This window comes from Talpa europaea, assembly GCF_964194135.1.
Source record: "Talpa europaea genome assembly, chromosome: 11".
Classification (NCBI taxonomy): domain Eukaryota; kingdom Metazoa; phylum Chordata; class Mammalia; order Eulipotyphla; family Talpidae; genus Talpa; species Talpa europaea.
This window is the reverse complement of record NC_140078.1, coordinates 43,881,761-43,903,745: the sequence shown is the minus strand read 5'-3', so window position 1 is coordinate 43,903,745 and position 21,985 is coordinate 43,881,761. Positions and strand designations below refer to the sequence as shown.

The 21,985-nt window shown below is 41.1% G+C and overlaps 1 protein-coding gene across 2 annotated transcripts in view; it reads right to left on the bottom strand.

Moving 5' to 3' along the window:
• Positions 1-5,561: 5,561 nt before the first annotated feature.
• LOC311180376 (protein cordon-bleu-like) overlaps positions 5,562-21,985 on the bottom strand; it is a gene marked incomplete at both ends in the record, with an annotated part of 210,160 nt that continues 193,736 nt past the window's right edge. The window contains 2 exons of one of the 2 annotated variants that reach the window (XM_084248123.1): positions 5,562-5,602; positions 18,003-18,141. In XM_084248123.1, coding sequence (XP_084104249.1) covers positions 5,562-5,602; positions 18,003-18,141 — 180 coding nt within the window. Of the gene's footprint in view, positions 5,603-17,934; positions 18,142-21,985 lie in introns of those variants that run through there. The other variant, XM_084248122.1, reaches the window with a different exon arrangement.

Sequence of the window (21,985 nt, the reverse complement as noted above, 5' to 3'; positions counted from 1 at the left end):
AGCGAATCCTGCAGGGTTCTCCACAGCTCCCGTTCACAGGGTGTGGTGGCTGAAATAGTTCCTTTCCACTCACTGTCCCGCTTGATGCGTAGTTTGTTCTTCTTGGTTGTTTTAGTTTTTTTTTTTTTCCTCCTTTCTGTTGGCTGGAGATAGCCGACTTTGTGGGTGGGGGAGGGTAGCAGGGTTCTGAACTTTCCTCCCTTCTAGTCCTCTTTTATGGCAACTTTCTTCTTCGGGTAGTTTGCTGGAGTCGCCTGTTTATCTTCCGTGTCCCAGTTCTCACTGGGACCTGCCGCTTTTCCTCCCTATTAACTTTTTTTTAAATGGGAGATCTTACTTGCAGCGTCTCCTCGCTGCCATGTTGATCCGCTGTCCTCCATTTACTATTGTTTCATATGCATTTAACTCAGTCTTAAAATACAGCATTTCTATCACTGAGTCCAAAGGTCCCAAATGCAGGCCATCTGTCCAAGGACTGACTTTGTCACCTTGATCATTCCCAGGGTAACACTCAGTTCTCAGTCATGTGACAACTGTATGTGACAAGGGTGGAAAGGGGGCCCAAAAGGTCAAGCCTGCTATTCACTGTGTTACCCACCTGACCCAGTGACAAAATCACTGTAGGTATACAGTTTGCCTGTCGGGAGAAGACTAGGTGGGAGAAAGAAACAATTGAGAGAGAGGCTGCAAATCAAAAATAAAATTTATTAATTAAAAACAAAACAAAAAAAAACAAATGCTAATGGGATTAGGCAGAACGTGTCAATGAGAGAAACAAGCCAGAGGTACAAATAGTCTTTACTTTCACTACGACTGTTACTTTCTCTTATTTGTCTTAGAAGTAATTTCTATAGGTTTGTGCTTCACTTTTCCACTCTTTCCACTTACAGTCAGGACCCTGACTGAGACATAATCATTGCTCCCTTCATTCTCTTATTGGGGAAAAACTAGCTTAAGACTAAAGTAAAATTAAGGGATTCTCAGTGCCTTGGGCCATGGGGTGCATGGTGCCTGGTGACCCCAGCTGAGCAGCTCTGCTGGTTCCCCCAGGGGCTTGGTTCCTTGAAGGAACAAGAACCAACAAGGAAGACTCTTACACATTCCACAGGAGACAGATCTGACTTAATGTTGGCAAATTTAACTGACAAAGAGGCCATGTCTAGGGGCAAGACGTAGCAATCTGCCATCCCTAGTCACTCGTTGGCACACATTTGTGCTATTCGGGAAGTCTTTGTATTTTCCATTACCACTTACTCCAACTACATATGAGGATGTATTTCCTGTTTAAATCCTAGTCCCTTCCATGCTAAAGAACAAAGTATGACATATATTGGCAACTAGCTTGGTTATTCCCACCCCACCTTATTTCTCTCCTTGAAAAATCCTGAATCAGGTTTGTCACTCAGGAAACAATGTAGCCAATCTAAATCTCAACAGCTCTCAATGTTCTTGGAATTTTTTCTTTTTCTTTACTCAAAGACATGGCAGATACAACTTTCTGACTTTTAGACAGCTTTATTCATTGTAATAAAAGTTTTTATTTTTCTACAGAAAAGGAAAAGAGCCTATATAGCATTTATGGGTAGAATAAACACTGAAAATGATGATAAACTTAACCTGTTTCCCAGTGAAGAGTCTTGTTCAGTAGAAGGGTTACCAATTCTGTGTTGTTATTGCTAAACAAATAAAGTACATGAACTCAACTATAGATAAATATTTTCATCTCAGACTTGCACTTTCATCTCCACCAAAGTGTCTGAAGTTTATTGCTTATTGTTTTACCATGCAGACTAAAAAGGAGCAAAATTATTTTGAGGTTTTCTTCTGCTCCATATTCCTTGGGTATGAATAATGAAATAGCTAAAACACATAGAGAAAGAGATAGAGAAAAGAAGTAAATGCTCTATGAGTGAAATAATTCTAGACAATCTGTAACTGATTGTGTTGATTCAAGAATACGTTCAGTACTTGTTGGAAGTGCCTTGACCTCCTCCTGTAATGCTTGAAAGATTGCAATCCTACCCCTATGGTAGAAAGTTTGTTTTGCTATGGAAAACATTGGTTTGCATATGGCAATGTTTTGAATCAGATTACATGAGTTATGAAAATTGTGAAGAAACAGATTCATATTATGGAGCCCAAATTAACATGACAAATGTGAAAATAAGCAGTTGATAAGTATCAAAAACAGATGCAATATGTAATTGATTATAATGGGTGCTAAAATCATGTAAGTGAGTAAACTGTATTAAGATTTTTCCAAATTGTGCCTCCCCGGTGGCACAGTGTGTTGAGCGCAGTGCTGTGAAGTTATCTGCAGCCTCTGCAGCACGGGTTCGATTCTGGCTGGCTAGGGAGAAACCCACATGGCGCGGCAGACCTCCCCTCAGCAGTGTTTTCAGTCCATCTGCCTGTTCTGCTCCCCTCTCTTTCTCTGGTGAATCCTCTCACCCTCCCATGCCTCTGACCTGTACACCAGCTCTTATATAAATAAATAAATCTTTAAAAAATATTTTTGCCAAATTGTCTCATCTTTGAGCATTTTTTAATAACAAGATAATTTTACAATCCTCATATGAAAAGGTCAGTAGTCCAGGTAAAGTGAAATGGCAAATATTATTTTATAAACTGAATTGTAGTTTTGAAATTACGTGTTCCAGTGTCTCTGTGGTGAAAATATAGCAGTTTCTGCCAATGGTAGTTGAAAAATAATATATCATTAATGTTTCTTTTACTTTAGCATGTGCTCCAGAACTGGGATTACCAAGGGACTCCTCTGAGAACTTGCCTGGCCAAAGGTCCATCATTGGTTCTGCTTGTTTTGTGTATCCCTGGTTAGGAAATTTGAAGATATCTCAATTTTCTTTTCTTTTAGCATGACTTTGATAGTAACATCAAAGAGAAAAGAAACTGTTCTCCCATTAGTTTATAAGGAGAATGAAGAATCTACAAGAAGGGATGAATTTTGAAATGAGCCAGTAATAAAAACGTCTTGAAATACAAGTGTTTTGAGAAAAAATGTTTCACCAAAATAATTTCTTAGTCCTGAAGATATTAATACTGCTTCATTTGTGTTAATACAGCATGGTCCCCAGGGAATGAGAGGTTCCAGGTTTCCTGCCCCATCCAAGGAAGATCAGAGCTAACTAAGCACGAGCTAACTAAGGACGAGAAGCTGGAGAGGAGACGAGAAGTAAAGAGGAGGGATGGGGAGCCAGGAGGAGACCTGGAGGAGGCACCTGGAGCAGAGAGATATGTGAAGAAGCTGTGCTTGCTTCTTGGCTTTGGATATGTACTAGAGGCTTGAGGGACATGAAAAAGGACACTTGAAACAGATGTGTGTGAGAGACCTGTGGGGAGGTTCACAATGGCAGTGTTTAACTTGATTTTGATTTCACCCCTTCTGCCCCTTTCCTATGGGCACACAAGGTGCCTTAATTTGGTGGCAGGCTTTTGGGCCACAGTGGTCCTGCTTTGGGCCAACCCTGTTTGGCTGGCATTTACCAATGAGGGGATGGGTGACTTGGCGTGCTTGATTTGGAAACTAATTTATCTTTTTTTTTCCCTTCTCTTCTCTTTATGGCACACCTATTGAATTAAAGTTCCTTTCCATAAAGGTCTCAGGCACTAGAGTATGTTTTGTCTTGATGTGTTGATGGTAGAACCTATTTAGAGCAGGCAGTTTTGGGGTTCCTGGGGTACTCCTCAGCCTGCCCTGTGTCAGTGTCATGGCATAAGTGGATCTGTAAAATGTGTTCATAAATAGCCCTGAGGTTTAACTCAACCATGTATCAGGCCATGTAGGCAACAGATAACACTGAGACACTATGTCTCTAGCTAACATTTACTCCAGGATATCAGGAGTTCCTGGCCGGATTCTATTAGTCATGTTAACTGGTCTAGTATATTGAATTTGCTTCCCACCATACTTATCTTCTCTATTTTTCTACAGGTTTTGCTTATCTTTGCAATAGTTTCTGACTCCCTAGACTATAATTTTATGGGCAATACTACATTCCCTTGTTCATCACTAAACTTTTTGCCTTCAGATTCTCTATTGCTACTTTCTTCACCATAATTCCTACTTCTTACACAATTGCTTATTGTTGTAATTACATACAATCTTCTATTACAATCTTAATTGTCTGGGTCATAAATCCTGATGCTTTTCCCAACATCTAGGTAAACATTACCTTTACTTGTTTAGACTTACCCCACTTAATGATCTGAGGTCAAATTATTGCTACTTATCAGACGAAAGTTCTTTATTTCAATGCAAAAAACGGGTTCTTGAACTCATTATATTTCATTGTGAATTTTTAAACTTTTTGTTTATTTGTCTGTTTTACTATGGCATGGCATAATTGGTTACATAAGTCTACCTATATGTTTCTATAAGCTCTAGCTTATATTTCTCTATTATCAATACCAATAGCAGCGTGAACTTCCTACATGAGTCATCACTAACATTTTCACTGCCATCAACTAGACAGCAGTCATACAGGTAAGAAGCACTTACTCATTCTTTTTCCTTACTTTAAGCAATAACATTTAAAAACTTATCAAAGCAAACACGTCCTTTTTTTCCAAACCCTGACATGATTATTGTCACCTGCTCTGTCTATTTTACAGCCATTGGTGTGAGCCAGCTCTTAGGTGGTGGATGGATTTTCTCAAGTGGCAGAGAAACTCACACTCTAGGAAGAACATTAACATCCCCATGCAGGCATGGTTATAACACCCTTGGGAATCTTTACCACTAGTCCAAACCTCCAAAACAGCATTTATCAAATGGAACCATTGTTACTTCTGCATGAGGAGTCACAAGTATATAAAATCCAAGGGCAGACTCAAAGTAGACACCATGCCTAGCATCAGCAATATTCAATGCTGGGTGAATAAATGTATGCATGATTAGAGACATAGTGAAGGGATGAAGTGATACATCTTTTTCTGCTTCTGTTTTCTTTTTCTAAACTATCTGAATTATCTAAATGCCAGAGAACACAGTAATAGAAAATCTAAAAACACTTACAAAAAAGGTGAGTTCTATGCATCCCTGAATGGATAACTACATATCAAGAGTTGTGAATTTTGACAGATTCAATTTATAGTTCATGTGTTTAGGCACTTAGTTTTTCCTGATAGACAGGCTATTTCAGTTCTATCCAAATTGACTACACCTGTCAGTTTATAGGCACGATCTAATTTAAGGGAAAGTAGAAAAGAAATTCTGCAACAGAATATCAAATAAGAGAAATATAAATCAATAATGTGTTAGAATAGAGCAATGTTCTTAATAAGAATATATTCTTGTGTCAATTAAAAGAGAATTTTAGATAGGTCACTATCATCAACCTAGAATTTACATATAAAAATCTTTACCTTCTATAAGGAAATATGAACCTCCACCAGATGTCTTTTTTATGCATTTACATAAAAATTCTAAAGAAAGAAGGTGAGCCCTTTTATACCAACAGATGGAAAAACAACAGGAGAATCAGAAGACAGCAGAGGCAGGGAAAAGTCAGAGGCTTGTACTTCCAGGAAGGGCTCGTCCATCAGAAGCGCTTGGCAGAAGGGAATGATGCACAGCAATAAACTGTGGGGAAATAAATGGCATAAAATGAATGCAAATTCTGGCAGAATAAAATATTGCCATTGTAATTCATCTTCCAGCACCTAGGGATGTAACACTGTGTAGAAAGTGTCATATTGGCTAAGTCATACAATTATTTCTTCTCTTTCCTTTACAGTTTTTGTCTATTTCCGTGGTCTACTGATCCAACCTAACATATTTTTGGATTTTATTTATCCAACATATCCATCAATTTTGTCCCGTGGAAGAACTACATGATCAGCATCACTGTTGTCTGTAAGATGGTTGAATAAAATTATCTGGATTTCATATAAAACCTTGTAAAGTCCTTTCAGTCAGAGATATAACCAGTTGGTAGGCAAAAACCATGTCTTACCGCATGGAAAAAAGTCCTAGTTACTTGTAGAGTTCCAGAGAAAAACAGATAATACTTATTGATGCACTCAGTTGCACATCAATCTGTCCAACCTTGATATTACTGATATTGAGCAGGGCAGAAAGTAAACTCAGAAAACACTCGATGATTTACTGAGTTGGAAAAAGTCATGAACTGCAAGTGCATATTGAATCATTCTGGTTTTAAGGAGCATACCGCTCTTTCTCTCTAGTGAAAAACTGACTCGTGATAAGGGGGGTAGTTTAATCCCCTGAAAGCCTCAAGAGAGAGGGATCAAAATAAATAAAGGCTTTACTTGACTTTATATCATTTCACAATAATCCTAATCTATCAGTTTAGTGTTAGCAGAGAATTCTGGGTTCATGATCACTTCTTAATGACTGAAATAAAGAAAAAATATTTAATAAAATTTTTGAATCATTCTTGAAAAATGAGGCTGCCCATTCCTTATACTTGAGAGGAATTTTTATTTACATGAACTTAGACATAAGTTCTCATAATTCTTGGTGTAAAAAATATGGCTTTCATGCTTAATCAGACTTTATGTTACAAATTAAAGCTTCAAGAAGCACAAGATACCAACTGTGACTATTTGTAGCTGCTCAGTGGTTGATTTATGAAAATCAACAGTAGATGCACCATTAGTTGTCTGAATTGAAAATAAAGTAACTATAAAATATTTTTTAAAAATTTAATTTGTAAAATAATTTTACTATTTTTCAACATTCCTATTTGTTATTCCTTGGCTATGGTTTACTGGTAAATGGTTACTAACTAGTTGCCCAAAAGACAAAGAGTGTATAAAAAGTTTTACTGATATAAAGGATGGGTATACAAAACTTACAATATACAACCTTCCTGTTTGTAAATTCTGTATAACCAAATGATTCTCATAGATTGCTTTCATTAATTTTTGCCAAATTCCATTTTTCTGTAGCTAACCTATAATTACTATTGACAAACACATGTAGCTTTGACATGAATGTAGATCGAGAATTTTGTTGTTTTAAGGAATAAGATGAAAATGAAGACATACACTGGAAGTTAGTTTATCTGTCAGTCACATGAATTATTTTGTTGAATCAGTAGTTTTTGAAAAATGGAAGAACAATCTTTTTTTGTGTGTTTTTCACAATGTATTGACTGAATTACTAGTATTTCCAATCACTCTTTTATATCTAAACAACAAACAAACCATAACTCAAGCCCTGGTTTGTAACCTTTGCTTATTTCCATAGTGTAAATACTCCCTCCATGGCTGATTTCAGCTATCTGATATGAGTCACTGAAGTGGTTCAGGGAAGGAAAGTGTAGTAGCATATATGTAGTATTTTTAGTCTTTTATTATTGAATCACACTGATTCACTAACTTCAAGAATTCAGAAATAGTATTGATGAGTGTTTGATATCTATTCCTTTTATTTTTAATATATTTTTAAAAGATTAATTTATTTATATAAGAACTGGTGTATAGGCCAGATGCACGGGAGGGTTAGAGGATTCACCAGAGACAGAGCAGGGAACAGAACAGGCAGAGTGACGAAATACACTGCTGAGGGGAGCAGCGGGCAAGATAGGAGAGGCCTGCCATGCTATGTGGGACCCTCGCTGGCCGGCTGGGATCTAACTGGCGCTGCAGAGGCTGCAGACAGCTTCACAGTGCTGTGCTCAACCGCCTGTGCCACCAGGGGAGGCCCTATTTTTAATATTATTTATTTAAACATAAGTATAATTTACTATTTAATTACGGTTCTATTTAGCAGTTAATTTACAAAATATCTGAAATTTTAGTGACCTGCTCTCTTGAGCTGGCACAGGCAGACCCAGTACACACCTGCATGCTGTGCTGTCACTAAAGTCTTTAATATTCCTTCAAGTATAGGGGACATAATTCCTTGAGAATAAAGGACTAGGAAATAATTAGCAAAAGGAAATAAGTTCATAAGGTATTTTTCCTAGAGCTATACATAGTTCTATCACTGCTTCCCTTCTCACTAACATTCAATCATATTCAGACTCATATTGGGTTGTTTTAATAGTTTTCAAGGTACAATAACATGAGGCTAAAAATTCTATTTCAGTTATTTGGACATGCTTCTGAATAGGGACAGGCTACTCCCACAGTCACTGACTGACTTCCTTCCATTTTTTGAGAAGGGCCATGGACTCGCCATGCACTTCCTGTTTTCCTGGATGCTGTGCTTTCCCATGGCTGCAAGAGCAGCTGTGTGACCGGCTCTCTTGCCAAGGAAAAGAAAGTGGCAAATAAACATAAGGCAAGGGTGAGAAACTTCTCTGAGCTTGCTCTTAAGGCCACACACCTGTAGGGTTACTGGGATTCTTCCCTGACAAACAAGAAACCCTGAATTGTGTTTGTATCACAAGTTGTAGAATTAAATATGGCATTCTGTTTTGAAAAAATGTGTTTAATTTTGGCTAAAATTTTAGAGTAAGATGTTAGGTGAATTTTATAGAGGATTGGTCCCAATTCAAGGGCAATAAACAAAATTCCTGTCCTGTTTCCTCCAGCTTCATGCTCTCTGCTCAGAAGCTTATGATGGTTCCCTAAGCCAGAGTCTTCCCTGAGCATTTTGTGTGGGAGTGTGGGCGTTTGATTACAGCCATTCGCCAGAATTCTGGAGCTGGGACCCAAAGTTTTCTAGGTTCTAAGTTCTGCTAAGTCACAATGCCTACTCATAACAAGTACCACAAATCTTATAAACAAACAATTCAGTGCATCTAATGGGATAGCCTTCATCATGGTGATTGGTAGTGAAAGCTCAACTGAAATAAAATGTCAGCAGAAAGCAACCTGATTAGACAGTTATGGGGGAAAATCCATATGCACAATTATATTGATTTAGATGTACACATAAAGCACCCACATGCATTATTAGGTAGCTAAAGGTTTAATATGAAGGCTTATTAATAAGAAACAGAAGATTATAGAACATAGACATGGGAACCACAATTCCTTTATTACAGTTGAGCCCAAATACAAACCAAAAGTCCATTCACAGTAACATTTATACCAGCAGGTTTTATGGGTTATATAACTTTCTTTAACTTTCTATAACCTATATATAGGTTATATAACATTCTTCTCCCACAAATGCAAGTGTGTATAATATTTATCATCTCAAACCCTATATAGGCTGTCTTGATAGTGGCTGCCAGAGAGTGACAGCATGGGTCAGGCAAGAGGAACCTCACGTCTGCACAGGTTGTACAGAGACAATGTCCTTGTTCTTTGCACACACATACCTTCACCCTGTCCCCAAATTGGCTTCGAAAACCTGCATTTTATCAACCCTAAGCTCACTTTGGAAGAGGAAAAAAGTATGCTTCATAAAGCAGCAAGTAATTTTAAATGAGATTCAAAATTCCAAGGATTGAGAGGTCAAACATACAACTTCAGCAACCTGACTCTCTTGTCCTCTTAGCTACTAGCACTATCAAGAAATCACACCCTTTAGTCTCTGAGTACTAAAGAGACATATTTTAATGTCAGGAGCATTTCTATTAGTATCTCTAGTCTGAAAAAGCAGGAACTGAGAAATGCATGTTGGAGGACAGACCTGAAGTGTCTAGTCCTGCACTGAAATTGTTGCATGAAGATGATGGTTTGGAGATTACTTAGTTTCAGAAGCCTGGCCATCCTGTCTTGGAGTCAAGCACTTGATCTTCACCACTGGCTTCTGCACCTACCCAGAAACATGTCTTACATTCTCTAGACTGCAACCAAACTGAAGGCTCAACCCAAGCATGGTGGGCACTGTTGTCTGTAGAGAACATGCATTGTTGGTGTTTCTCAATTAACAGAGCTCCACTGTTGACCAGTGACATCCATGCACCTCAGTGAATGCTCTCAACTATTGGGATGGGTCTGAATCTAAGGTGGTTCCAGCTGGGTTTGGGTCACTGTGTTACACAACTGCGCACAATGAGATAAACTCTGCATTGGAGGGTTTTTGGGAAAGGTTCCTTTTCTTATGAAACTATTTTTTTAAGATTTATTTATTTATGCATACAAGAACTGAGGTACAGGCCAGAGGTGCAGGGTTGAGGGGATTCACCAGAGACAGAGTGGGGAACAGAACAGGCAGACTGATTGAAATATACTGCTGAGGGGAGCAGCAGGCCATACAGGAGAGGTCCCCTGGCTGGCCGGGAATCGAACTCATGCTGCAGAGGCTGCAGATAGCTTCACAGTGCTGTGCTTAACCCCTTGCAGGGAGGTCCTCCTATGAAACTACTAAACATAGAGCTTCCATATGATCCAGAAATTCCACTCCTAGGTATTTACCCAAAGGACACAGAAACATCAATTCCAAAGAACACCTGCACCCCTATGTTTATAGCAGCACTGTTTACAATAGCTAAGCTTTGGAAACAGCCCAAATGCCCAAAAATAGATGACTGGATCAAGAAGATGGGGTACATATATACCATGGAATATTACTCAGCATTCAAAAAAGATAAATACATGCAATTTGCAGCAACATGGATGGCGCTGGAAGGGATCATGCTCAGCGAAATAAGCCAGAAAGAAAAAGAAAAATACCGGATGGTCTCACTCATAGCGGGAATCTAGAAAACTTAAATAAGGGACGAGGAAAATGAATAACTATAAGAAAGTGAAAATCAAAATCAACAAAAAACTATGAACCAGAGACACTTTTTGGGGGGTGGGGGGCGGGGGGGGGGAGGGATTGGGGTCAGAATGGGGGGTTTGCAATTGTATGGGGGAATATAAAAATAAAATTTATTATTTAAAAAAAAAAAAAAAAGAGATACTCTTCCCAGAAAATCTGAGTGTCTGGAGTTGACACATGAAACAACTTCAGACCCCTCATCACCACTCTACAGGGAGGTCAGCTCGTAAGATGAAAGAGAAAAAAGCCTAAAAAAAGCTCCATCTATGATGAGAACTACAGGTTTTGTATTCAACTAACACAGAATCTGTTCTACTCTGGGTTTCTGAGTTCCATCAGGTAAGAGAATTCTCACTGGCTATGTAGGCTTGATAAGGATTAATCTTACTTGCAAATTGTATTAGTTATCTATTGCTATAGATCAAATTACCTCAATACATACCAAGGGGCTTATTATTTATGGTTTCTGTGGGTCTGGATTCTGGACAAAGCTTAAGGGGTTGCCTCTGATACACACGACTGCATCAAGGTGTCCATCAGACTGTGGGCTCATCTATGGGCTCCTTTAGGGGAGGATCTCCTGCCAGGCTCGCTCATGTGCAGCTGGATTCGGTTCTCAGAACAGATGGCTGAGGGCCTCAGTTCCTCCTGTTGGTTGGAGGCCCCTTCTCTCCACACAGCAGATCTCATGGGAGCCAACCTTCCTCAGAGTGGCTGAGAGTGTACCTGAGGTGTAAGCGCAGTCTTTCTAACCTAAACTCAGTAGTGACAAGAGACTACCCACTGCTGCTTCATTGGGTCTGAGTCACTAAATATAGTCCCCGTTCAGGAAAGAGGCTTAGACAAAAGGAAAGGAGAGAAGGTGGGGTCACTGGAGAACCACTTTGGAGCCACCAACATGCCCACCACTTAGGGCATACTGATAGGCCAGATCAGAAAATGGCTGAAAAGGGAGAAGTGGGGATCAGAACACTACAGAGACTTCAGAGTTTGCTCAAGTGTGAGCATCGCAGGCTTTCATATGACAACGATAATGATTCCTTTGAGAATGTCCTATAGACTGACCTAAGTGCTGGTGCTGATTGTCCTTTGCCTGGAACATCTCAGTTTAATGGAGCTGAACTGAACAGCATGAATCACTGTAATCTGATACTTAAAATAGCAGCTGAGACTTATTCTGGTGGGTTTCTTTATTGAAACATGCTAGTTGAAGAATGGATACAAATATGAGTAAGACCTTACAACCTCTCATACAGAATGTGAGTAAAGAGTAAATGTCTATAGGATAATGGGAGATCCAGGCAGAAAGGAGGGGCAGGCGTCAAAGATGAGATCTTGAGACAAGAATCACCCTGCTGATGATACCTAGAGTATGCAGAGGACCCACATCTACAGAGGGTCTAGTCAGTGTGGCCTGGAGAACAGGCTGCACAAAGGTAGCCTCTGGGAGTCCACTGTAGATATTAGGGGATGTCATTTTCCTCTTCTGATCACAAACTGCACTAGTTCAAAAAGTATTCAGAAGCCTGAGATAAATGCCCTTCTCTGTTTTGCCTCTGTTCCTGGTAAATGTGGCTATAATAACACTTGTCAACACTTTCAGCAAGAAAATGGAAATGGGGGGGTTAGTCCCTGGACTACAAGTCTAGGGCCTGGCTAGGGTAATTGACAGTAGAAGTGAAAGTTGGCAGCACTAAGGCAAAGTCATAGGGACTGAGATCTCATGAGATCTACAGACAAGAGATCAAGGGCAAGGGAGGGGGGAGACAGCTAGAACAGAACATTCTAAAGTGTGAAAGACACAAATAAAAGGTGGCACTATAGAGGACTTATTAAATGTCTTTTTTTTTAGGATTTATTTTTGCATACAAGAACTAGAGTACAGGTCAGAGGTGTGGGGGGTGAGAGTATTCACTAGAGACAGAGTGGGGAACAGTACAGGAGGATTGACTGAAATACACTGCTAAGAGGAACAACGGGTGAATCAGAAGAGGTCTGCTGCACCATGTGCGTAGCTACCTGGCCAGGGATCGAACTTGTGCTGCAGTGGCTGCAGATAGCTTCATAGTGCTGCGTCTTAACCCCTTGTGCCACCAGGGAGGACCCTGCATGTCTTATCACTGCCTCACAACTACACACAAATCCATTATTTATGTGCTATTTAATTCTTTATATCTGAAGAGTGTTGACTGTGCTTACTAGTTTTCAAGAAAATGTATTTCTCCCTTGGACAACCTAAGCAGAATATATCATCTAATGTACAAATCACAAAGAATGTGAAAACTACAGCTGTCTCACGGAGTGGTTGGTGTGATGGTAGAAAAGTGTACGTTAATGGAAAGAGCATAACTGGGTGTCAGTAATAACACAATGCTAATTTCTGTTTTACCAATTATGGGGTAAGACCTTGGGATAATAACATAACTTCTTCTGGCTTAGTTTCTCACAAACTCTACCCCAATAGATCTGTGGTGTGGGCCACCTGTCTCATGTGCAAGAACTTGTTGGACTACCCAGTCCTTGAAGGATGGATGCAAATGAACACCATTTCTTGTTCAAGGAGCATAGGTCTAATATTGAACTCGGGAGTAGCTATACTGGCATCTTCTGTCTGCCATGAAACTACTGAGCAATCCTGAAGAATCATCAGGAATTTGACTAGAGATATAGGGGAAATATCTATGTCAACAATGACCTGATACTCACATCCATTTGTTTTTTTCTGTGCCAGCAATCCCCTGAGAAGGTGAAAGTAGTACCAAGATGTCAACATTATGTGGGGAAAAAATGACAACATAGACTTTGTTTTCTTTAACTGTTTTAAATATCTGGACCAAAGTCAGCAAGTTGTTTTCTGCCTGATTGGGCAGAAAACCTCAGGTTTTAATACTATAAACTGGGGCCAAGGTATTTCTCTTAGGTGAAATTAAAGTTCTGAGTTGCCACATTAACTTCTGGTGCAGAAGCAGCCAGGAGAGAAGAGCAGGGAGCATGGGAGGGAGAAACACTGACTGCAATGCCTAGACTAGGTCCTGAGGATTCACTGAACCTCCTGGGACTTCTACTCCCTCTTCCTCTCATTCTCCATCACTCTGCAACTAGCATTTTTGTGGGTGTGTGATAGGGGAAAGAAGAAAAGAGAAGGGCAAAAGTGAACTACCACATGCATCTGGAGAGATAAATGCATAGGGACAATTAGCATGGGGCAGGAAGGGAGATGACACCAGGTGGCAAGACGACAGTGAGTTTATTTTTTCTGTTGCTGGTTCTATTCTTTCCCTAAACTTCTTTTTGAGAGTCCTGAGGGCAGGAGTGAACAGCATGGAAGAGACCCAAGAGGAAACTAAGTGGACCTTTGTAAGCAGCCTTCTCAAATATTGTCTGACTTTCTCTCTAGCAGACACCATATACTGTGTGTGACCCCAACCTGTGGAGACCCTGGAGGAGGCTAACCTGTAGATTTGCTTGAGGTCATGTGTATGAGGGGGTGTATGAGGACATACTTTCCCAGCCTATGAAGCCCTACAAAGCCACTGGTCTTGTGACCATTCCTTAATTGTCCCCAGCTTGTTACTCAGGTTTCCAACTTTCACTCAGCTGTTCCTTCCTTGCTGGTCCCCCAGGGAAAAGAATCTATGGGTGACAGCAGGAGAGGTGACTGAAAGTTCAGTCTTGGGGAGTAGCACTTAACACCCACTGTCATCAGAGGTGAAAATACTCTCAGCTTTCTGAGCCACAGCTTCTTTCTGACTGACATGTATGACCCTTAATTTTTGAATACCCTAAAAAACATCATTTGCATCTGGAAGCATGTGCAACCCTGTCAAGGGGATCTAAACATTTTGAAGATAGAATTTGTGAAGAACGAGAAAATGAATCAGGATTATTTTGCCTAGATAAGCACATAAGTAACTCACAATTATCTTCTTTACCTAGGAGTCAACAGCAAGCCAGTGTTCATTACCAAAGGCAGAAAAAGAACACATGCCCAGCGGAGGAATGTCTGAATGTTGTCACCAGATGACTGCACATGCTCATGTGGACACCACTGCTCACTGGGCTTAACACAGTGACACTGTCAGAAAACTGCCTCCAGGACTGTCTGCCTTCTAATGACGCATTGCTGCCACAGGACAAGGGTAAGTCTGCTAAAAGAGCATGGGCTGATGAGGTAGGACTGCTCTACCTAATATTTTTTTAAAGTCCAGAAGAAACCCCAGGAAACAATGAAGACAGCTTGATCACAGATAGGGTGTGACAAAAATAGAAACAAAATGAGCCTTTAATTGGGGCTACTGATAGACTCATGTTAAGCTCTTTCTCCATCTGGTGCTTAAGTTTCCTTCTCCGCAGGTAGCAATCTTATTGTTTAGTTGTTAGTCATATGGTTCAAAAGTTCTAGTTTATAAGTCCTCACCACCCTTGAACACAAATCTTTGCATTTGCAGCTCTCCTGGGTGAGCTTATCAACCAAATCACGTCATTGTCATGCTGGACTGGACTGCTGTTGCTGTCTGCCGAGCACTGAGGTCAGCTCTAAGTTGAACTTCAGCTCCCAGCTAACTAACTCCACTCACAAGGTACAATCTTGGTTGAGGTTAACCACAATCTGAATGGTTAATGGTGGTTAGCTGTTAAATCATTCTTGGGAGTACTTGCACAGCATTGGGAGCACATTCACTGTGAAATCAGACATATTGCATTGAGCATTTAGATGGAAAAGCTGGAGAGGAGACAAACACACATCCCAAGGAAAGAATGGAAAGTCTGGAAACCCAGCCTGACACCACAGAGGGGAGAACTGAAAGGCCAATACTTAGTGGGGAAGAAAACAAGAGGCACGTACGTGTGGGTCTCAGGTCGGTGGCCACGGCACCAGCGCCTTCCCCAGGAAAGCTGAGAGGCTCTGCCACATCTGTGTCGGGAGGAGGGTAGGGTGGGGGTGGGGGGAGCACTAAATGAGGGGGCCCCCGAGCAGTGCCTCTGGGAGGCTTTTGTGGCACCTGCCGTCCAATACCTACATGGAATCAATGGGGTGTTACTTCAGATGGTTAAGGACAGAGACGCTCAGTCCACCCACCAAGCGGTACATCCTATCGCTCCCCTCTACCATGAACAACCTAAGGGTCAGTCCGGCCCCACCCAGCACCAAAGCCAACCTCACAGCACTGCAGTCTACCACACCCATACTCTAACACTTCACATAGAGTGGCTGATCCTTGGGCCACTTTGAAAATATATCCCTGGCTGTAATTTGTTTCTGGCAGGCAAAACACTTTTTAAATTTGAAGAGCTGTACTTGAAACTATTCTTATAAGTCTCCTAAACAGCTCTGTCAAGTTAAAAGGAACTCCATGTTTTGTGTTACTCTTTTTCAGATTCACAGATTTGTTGAAACTTTTCTGTATCTTTTATCTACCCCAGAATGAATAACCACTGCTTGTTGCTTACTTCTTTAAGCCCATTTATACTATCAACCTCATCCACAGTTTAGGATCATAGTTTTCAAACTGTTTTTGGAAGAGGATCTTGAGTTGGGGATGTCCCTGCTTCATTCTGTGCTCAGACCCTCTGATGTGTTTACACCCGGGGATCTGTTCACGCTTTTACATAAAAATGGCCTTTTCTGCTCATAAAATTTTTTAAAGTTGAAGAATTTATAAACAAATAATATGAATTATTAGTGTTGTAAGTCATTCTTACTGTTACTTCTTTTAAAATATTTTCTTCTAATTTTAAAGCTTAGAGTCTGCTAATACGTAGTAGATTCTATGCTCTTCAATAGATTGTTAATAAAAATATTAATCATCATTTCTTAATCTAGATACATGTTCATTTATTCCTTCCCTTGGTTACAGACCTTCAGATATGGAAAAGTACTAATTTCAATACATTATGACTGCCTTCAAGGTGCAAATAGCCAATAGCAGTCTGGATGAGGTAGTTTGATCCAGTTTTCACGACTGAGGAGGCATCCCAAAGGGGATGGCCTGTGGGAAGATATGCTCTCTAATGGAGACTTATTTCTGTTTACCAGAAAATTTGGGTCAAGACCCAAATCTAGTTGACCATGATACTATTTTTAATATAATTTCCAAAAAAAAAGCATGTTCTTACTGTCTTAAAATCTGAACAGGAAAAAAATACCCAAAATATTATTTTGTGAGTACACATTACTTGCTTATTGATATTTTTTTAAACTTAAAGCCAAGACTTTGGTTAAAAGTTCTGCTTGTTGTACTACTAGTGCAACTTTAATTATGGGGATTTCTGATGGGGATATAAGTCTGAAATTAGTTGAAATAGTCACCAAGACCTTCTCTACACCCCCTTCACCTCAAAAACTATTCAAAGTTATTATCAGCAGGAAGGAAACTTCAGTCCTCCACTTTGCCTTTACCATCCATACCTTCTGTTTGTAGCAAGGTCTTTAGTGAGGGAATTGTCCCTACAGCTTTCTCCCTCTGCCTCCCTTTTCTGACATCATTAGACACCAGGTGACTGCCCACATTTAGGCCTATTCTTCAAGTTTGTCAGACACAGATTTTCAAGCCTAAATCAGGAGGTCTTTCTTGGGCTGAAACGGGTTATATGTCCTGGAGGTTCGCAGGATTCAGACACAATCCATAGTACTATTTAAAGTGGTTGCTTGTTAAAATTTCAAAGAAAAGTAACTCTGACAGTTGTCACCCATTCACGAAAAGAGCAGGGAGAGGGTTTAGAAGTCAGAATGGGAGTCTTATCATAAAGAAGGAGAAAATTAGGTTTCTCTTAATGAACCACCAGTCAGGTTTCTTTAACTGTGACAGCATTTTCTCTTGGGAAAGAGGTTGAACTGATATGAAATACAGGCTATTGCTCATTTAGCATTTCCGAGACAGTGAAATCCTAAATCATTAAAAATGAGGTATTGACTAGGGCGGAAATGCCATCAAATAGCCAAGTAGCTCATATTAAAGTTTCCACTACTAAAAACACAACCACTCATCCTTGGAATATTTCCCTTTGGAGCTACAGCCTTTAGGTCAAAGGCAAAACATAAGGTTGCTGAATGGACTAAATGACACGGAGAGTGGCCTCAGGGACATGCCACACATCTACATTAAAACTCTCCACTGTTCACCCCTCTCCCCTTCTCCAGCCATTCTCGACCCTCCCCAACACATGCCAACAGCAGACAGGGACTGTACCTATAAGGTATTAAGTCAATCCACAAGTGTTTTTTCCAGACTTCCTTTCTTTAGTGTAAATATTTTCCAGGTTAATGCCACCATGGAGGAGGCCGATGCAAATATTAATAGCAGTGCTCAAATTCCACACAAGAGCAAGCAGCCAGTGCACACTCACTCACCCATGGCGCTCTTCCTCTTTTCCAAGGAGTCTGCAGTGCGGTTGGGCACCAGGGGGCTTGGTGGTGGAGGCTGTGGCAGAGGGGGAGCTGGTGCCCGTCTCTTCTTTTTCTGTAAATCAATCTGTGACCCCAGAGACATCTAGAAAGCAGAAAGGAGGACAAGCAGTTAGTGTGTGGGTGACTGTGGGGAGTGGTGCATATGTGGGATGCACAGATCTGAGAAGCTGGCTCAGTATGATTTGGGATCTAGGAAGGGAGTCAAGTTGCCAGTTACCTTTCTAGGACCCCAGGTATGGGGAGACCCTAGGTACAAGGTACAGGTGGTGGTGTGAGGGCTTCCTGAATGCCCCAGAAGTGGCCAGAGATGCTCTCAGATACCAACAAGGACCCCCTGAGCACAGGTCTCTGCCCCATATTTCTTAGGAACTCCTGACAAATCAGGAGACTCATAAACTTGCCCACAGCATAAATATGAGAAAGGGAACCCTCAGTGCTTAATTAAATGCAAAAAAGAACTATTCTTCCTGGAAGCTTTATGAAGATCTACAGTGATTTGTAGCCATGCAGAAGTATAGGAGAAAGGAACAGCTTTCTGTTGCCCCTGGACCTGGAATCACAATGAAGTTTGTCAGATGTGGGATCAGTTTATAGAACACAGAGCTCCCAAACAACTCAGAAATCCAGTTCCTCCTCAAAGACTCCAACAATGGCACATTATAGTTCCAAAAGACATCATGACAATGTTGGGCAGGTCTAATCATTGAAAATAAAATCAGTTTCTCCTGGAATTATTGACCCCATTGATTTTAGTTTTTCATCTCTGCAAGACTGTATAATTCTCTCTGCCTCCTCATTACATACATTTTCATCCACTCACTCTTACTGATGAAAATTCATTTAAGTCACACTGCATTATATGTACCACTAATAACACAAACGATACTAAGCTAGGTTCCTTCTCTGAGGGAGCTTACAGCCAAGCAGGTACCTTCGGTTCCAGTAGTCTCTGTGGGATGACAGTTTCATCCTGAGAGAAGGGACTCTCCACACACCCTGCTGGGGAACTCTTCTACAACAGTTCTATTCTTGGCGTTTGTTGGTTTGTTAGCTCAGGCTCACAAAGTGTGTGCCAGAGGGAGGGCATGCCTCCACCTCCCAAGTAAGGCACACTTCTCCTCTGGGTGGGGCCTGAAGTCATAGTGTTTGTGTGCATGCATGTGCACAAAAATAATTTTTTTTAATCACTTAACACATTTACTGACAAAAATAAAAAAGTTATATAAGCAAAAGGAAGTAAAACAGTAAATTTTATATTAACAGTTCACATGTATTTTTCTATTTTTTATTCTAAAAGTCATATTTTTCTATCCTTCTATTATAATATACTCTAACCACTTCCTATCCCTTTTGGATTCTATATATATTTTAATTTTTTTAGATTTATTTATTTATTTATACAAGCACTGGGTACAGTCAGAAGCGCGGGAGGGTGACAGAATTCACCAGAGCCAGAGCGGGGAGCAGAGCAGGCAGAAGGACCAAAGTACACTGCTGAGGGGAGCAGTGGGCAGCAGGAGAGGTCTGCGCGCCATGTGGGACCCTCCTCCGGCGGCTGGGGAGCAGCCGGGGACGAACCGGCGCCGCAGAGGCAGCTTCGCAACCCAGCGCTCAACTGCTGCCTCACTGGGGAAGCCCAGGATTCTCTATATATTTTTAAAGATTTATTCATAAAAGAATCAGGGTACAGGCCAAATGTGTGGGAGGGTGAGAGAACTCACCAGAGACAGAGCGGGGAACAGAACAGGCAGACTGAGTGAAATACACTGCTGAGGGGAGCAGCGGGCAAGGCAGGAGAGGTCTGCTCGCCATGTGGGTTGCTGGGAGGCCGGCCAGGATAAACCCTCACTGCAGAGGCTGCAGACTGCTTCACAGTGCTGCACTCAACTGCCTGCGCCACCAGGGAGCCCCGGAATTCTATATTTTATATAAGATATGAACAGATAAGTCAAATTGTTCTACAAAGCCTAGAGTCAAACAGCAGTTCTTAACCACTGCCCAACACTGGCAGCAACCACTGCAAATGGCTTTTCTTTTAGCATTTGTTCTATTTCTCTAAATAATAAGTCTACTCTACTATTTGATTTTACCACATTAGATACTGGATCTAAATCTAGAAAAAGATTTAGTCCATTTAGACACATGCACGCACTGACACACATACACACACTTACACATATTATTATAATACTGTTGTACATATTGTTATAACAGACACTATAATTATGTCTGCAAGGTAAATGGTTTTTCAGGGTTTTCTGCCCTCCCACCACTAGGATTGCCCTGCCTGATAGGGCAACTGTAGTTGTTACATTGTTGCAAGCTGTCTTATTTACTTCAGTGAGCCATGGGAGGCTTATTGAGATAGTCACAGAGAGAAGCAAAAGAGAAGCAGCAGGAGAAGAAGCAGGGGAAAAGCAGGAGAGAGAGAAGCCAGAGAAGCCCAGAGTGAAGACTTGCTGGGGGCCTGGAGGCCTGCTGCTTGCTACTCTATATGTAGCAAGAGTAGCTTGCTACTCTATATGTAACAGCTCAATAAAAGCCTGAGAAACCCACTTAGGGTTCCAAGATTCTCCTTAACTCTCTTCTGGATCAGAAAACCTGAACTGTGGCCTTCCTGCCCCTACAATGTCAAACAGAAATTTTCCTCAAGAAGAATTTTTTTCCAGCTGAGATGCGTGATGTGTAAGTTGACCACATTTTCTTTCCAGACCACTTATTTTCTCTGAACTTGATACCCAATTTATTTTCTAAACCTTTTTCCTGAGTTTCCTGGAAATTCCTGTCTTATTCGTATTTTTTAACCCTTGTTCCTTGTGTCTTTGTTTAAAATCCACATCTTTGAGGAAGGCATGGTCTCTATGTACTTGTTGAGAAAAGATGTGTGTGAGGTAAATTTTTGAATTTGAAAATCTAAACATATTTTCCGTCTTTTTCACTTAGTGGTCAGTGCAGGCACCTGTGGAATCCATGCTGGAACCAGCCATCTCTAACAGTGCTACTCATTACTCCATGATTGCTGATCTTTGTAACCTACACTGGATTCCTGCAGAATGTTTCAGTGTTATTCCTTTCTGATTTTTTTTTTTTCATTCCCTTGTTTTCTCTTCTCTCTCTGGACTTCAATTAGGTGAATACTAAGGCCTCTAAATCAACTTTCTAGCTGTTTTTAAAAGTATTTTTGACTAATTTAAAAATGTTCCCCTCTTTTAGCTGGCAAGTTTGCCCATGCCAGGCCCCTCCTGGCCAGCAGTCCTAGCCCAGAGAGGGAGCAGCACCCAAGGCCAGGACAGACCGGGTGCGCAGGGGAGTGCATCCCCGCATCGCCATTTTAGAACAGGGGCTTTTCTTCAATAAAGACTGCTTGAAACCAGCAGAAGGCTCCTGGTGGAGCCAGAGGTGAGCTGGGAACTTAGCCCATGCCAGGCCCCTTCTGGCCAGCAGTCCAAGCCCAGAGGCGGAGCGGGCACCCAAGGCCAGGGCAGACTGGACGCGCAGGTGAGTGTGTCTCTGCATCGCCATCTTAGAACAGGGAACTTTCTTCAACAGAGATTGCTTGAAACTGGCAGAAGACTCCCAGCAGAGCCAGAGGGGGAAGGTTCCCTGCACAGTCAGAGGTGAGCTGAAGGCCCCCACAAGCCTGGTCCCTCCTGGCAGGAAGTTGGAGCCCAGAGTGGGATCCAGTTTTTTTGGAACCCAGAGTGCAATCCAGCTGCTCCACCTCTAGGGAAGTTTGTGGGACTTCAAGACACACCTTTGTAATTAAACACAAAAGGAGGAAATAGTCTGTGACAGCGACCAAAAACATACTCAAAGTACCATTGCCTCACTAGACTTCTGGCATAACAGTATTTGACTCTTTTGGACCAAGTTTCCGAAACCCCACAAAGAGCACACCAAAAAGATGCCAGCCAGTACCAGCAGCA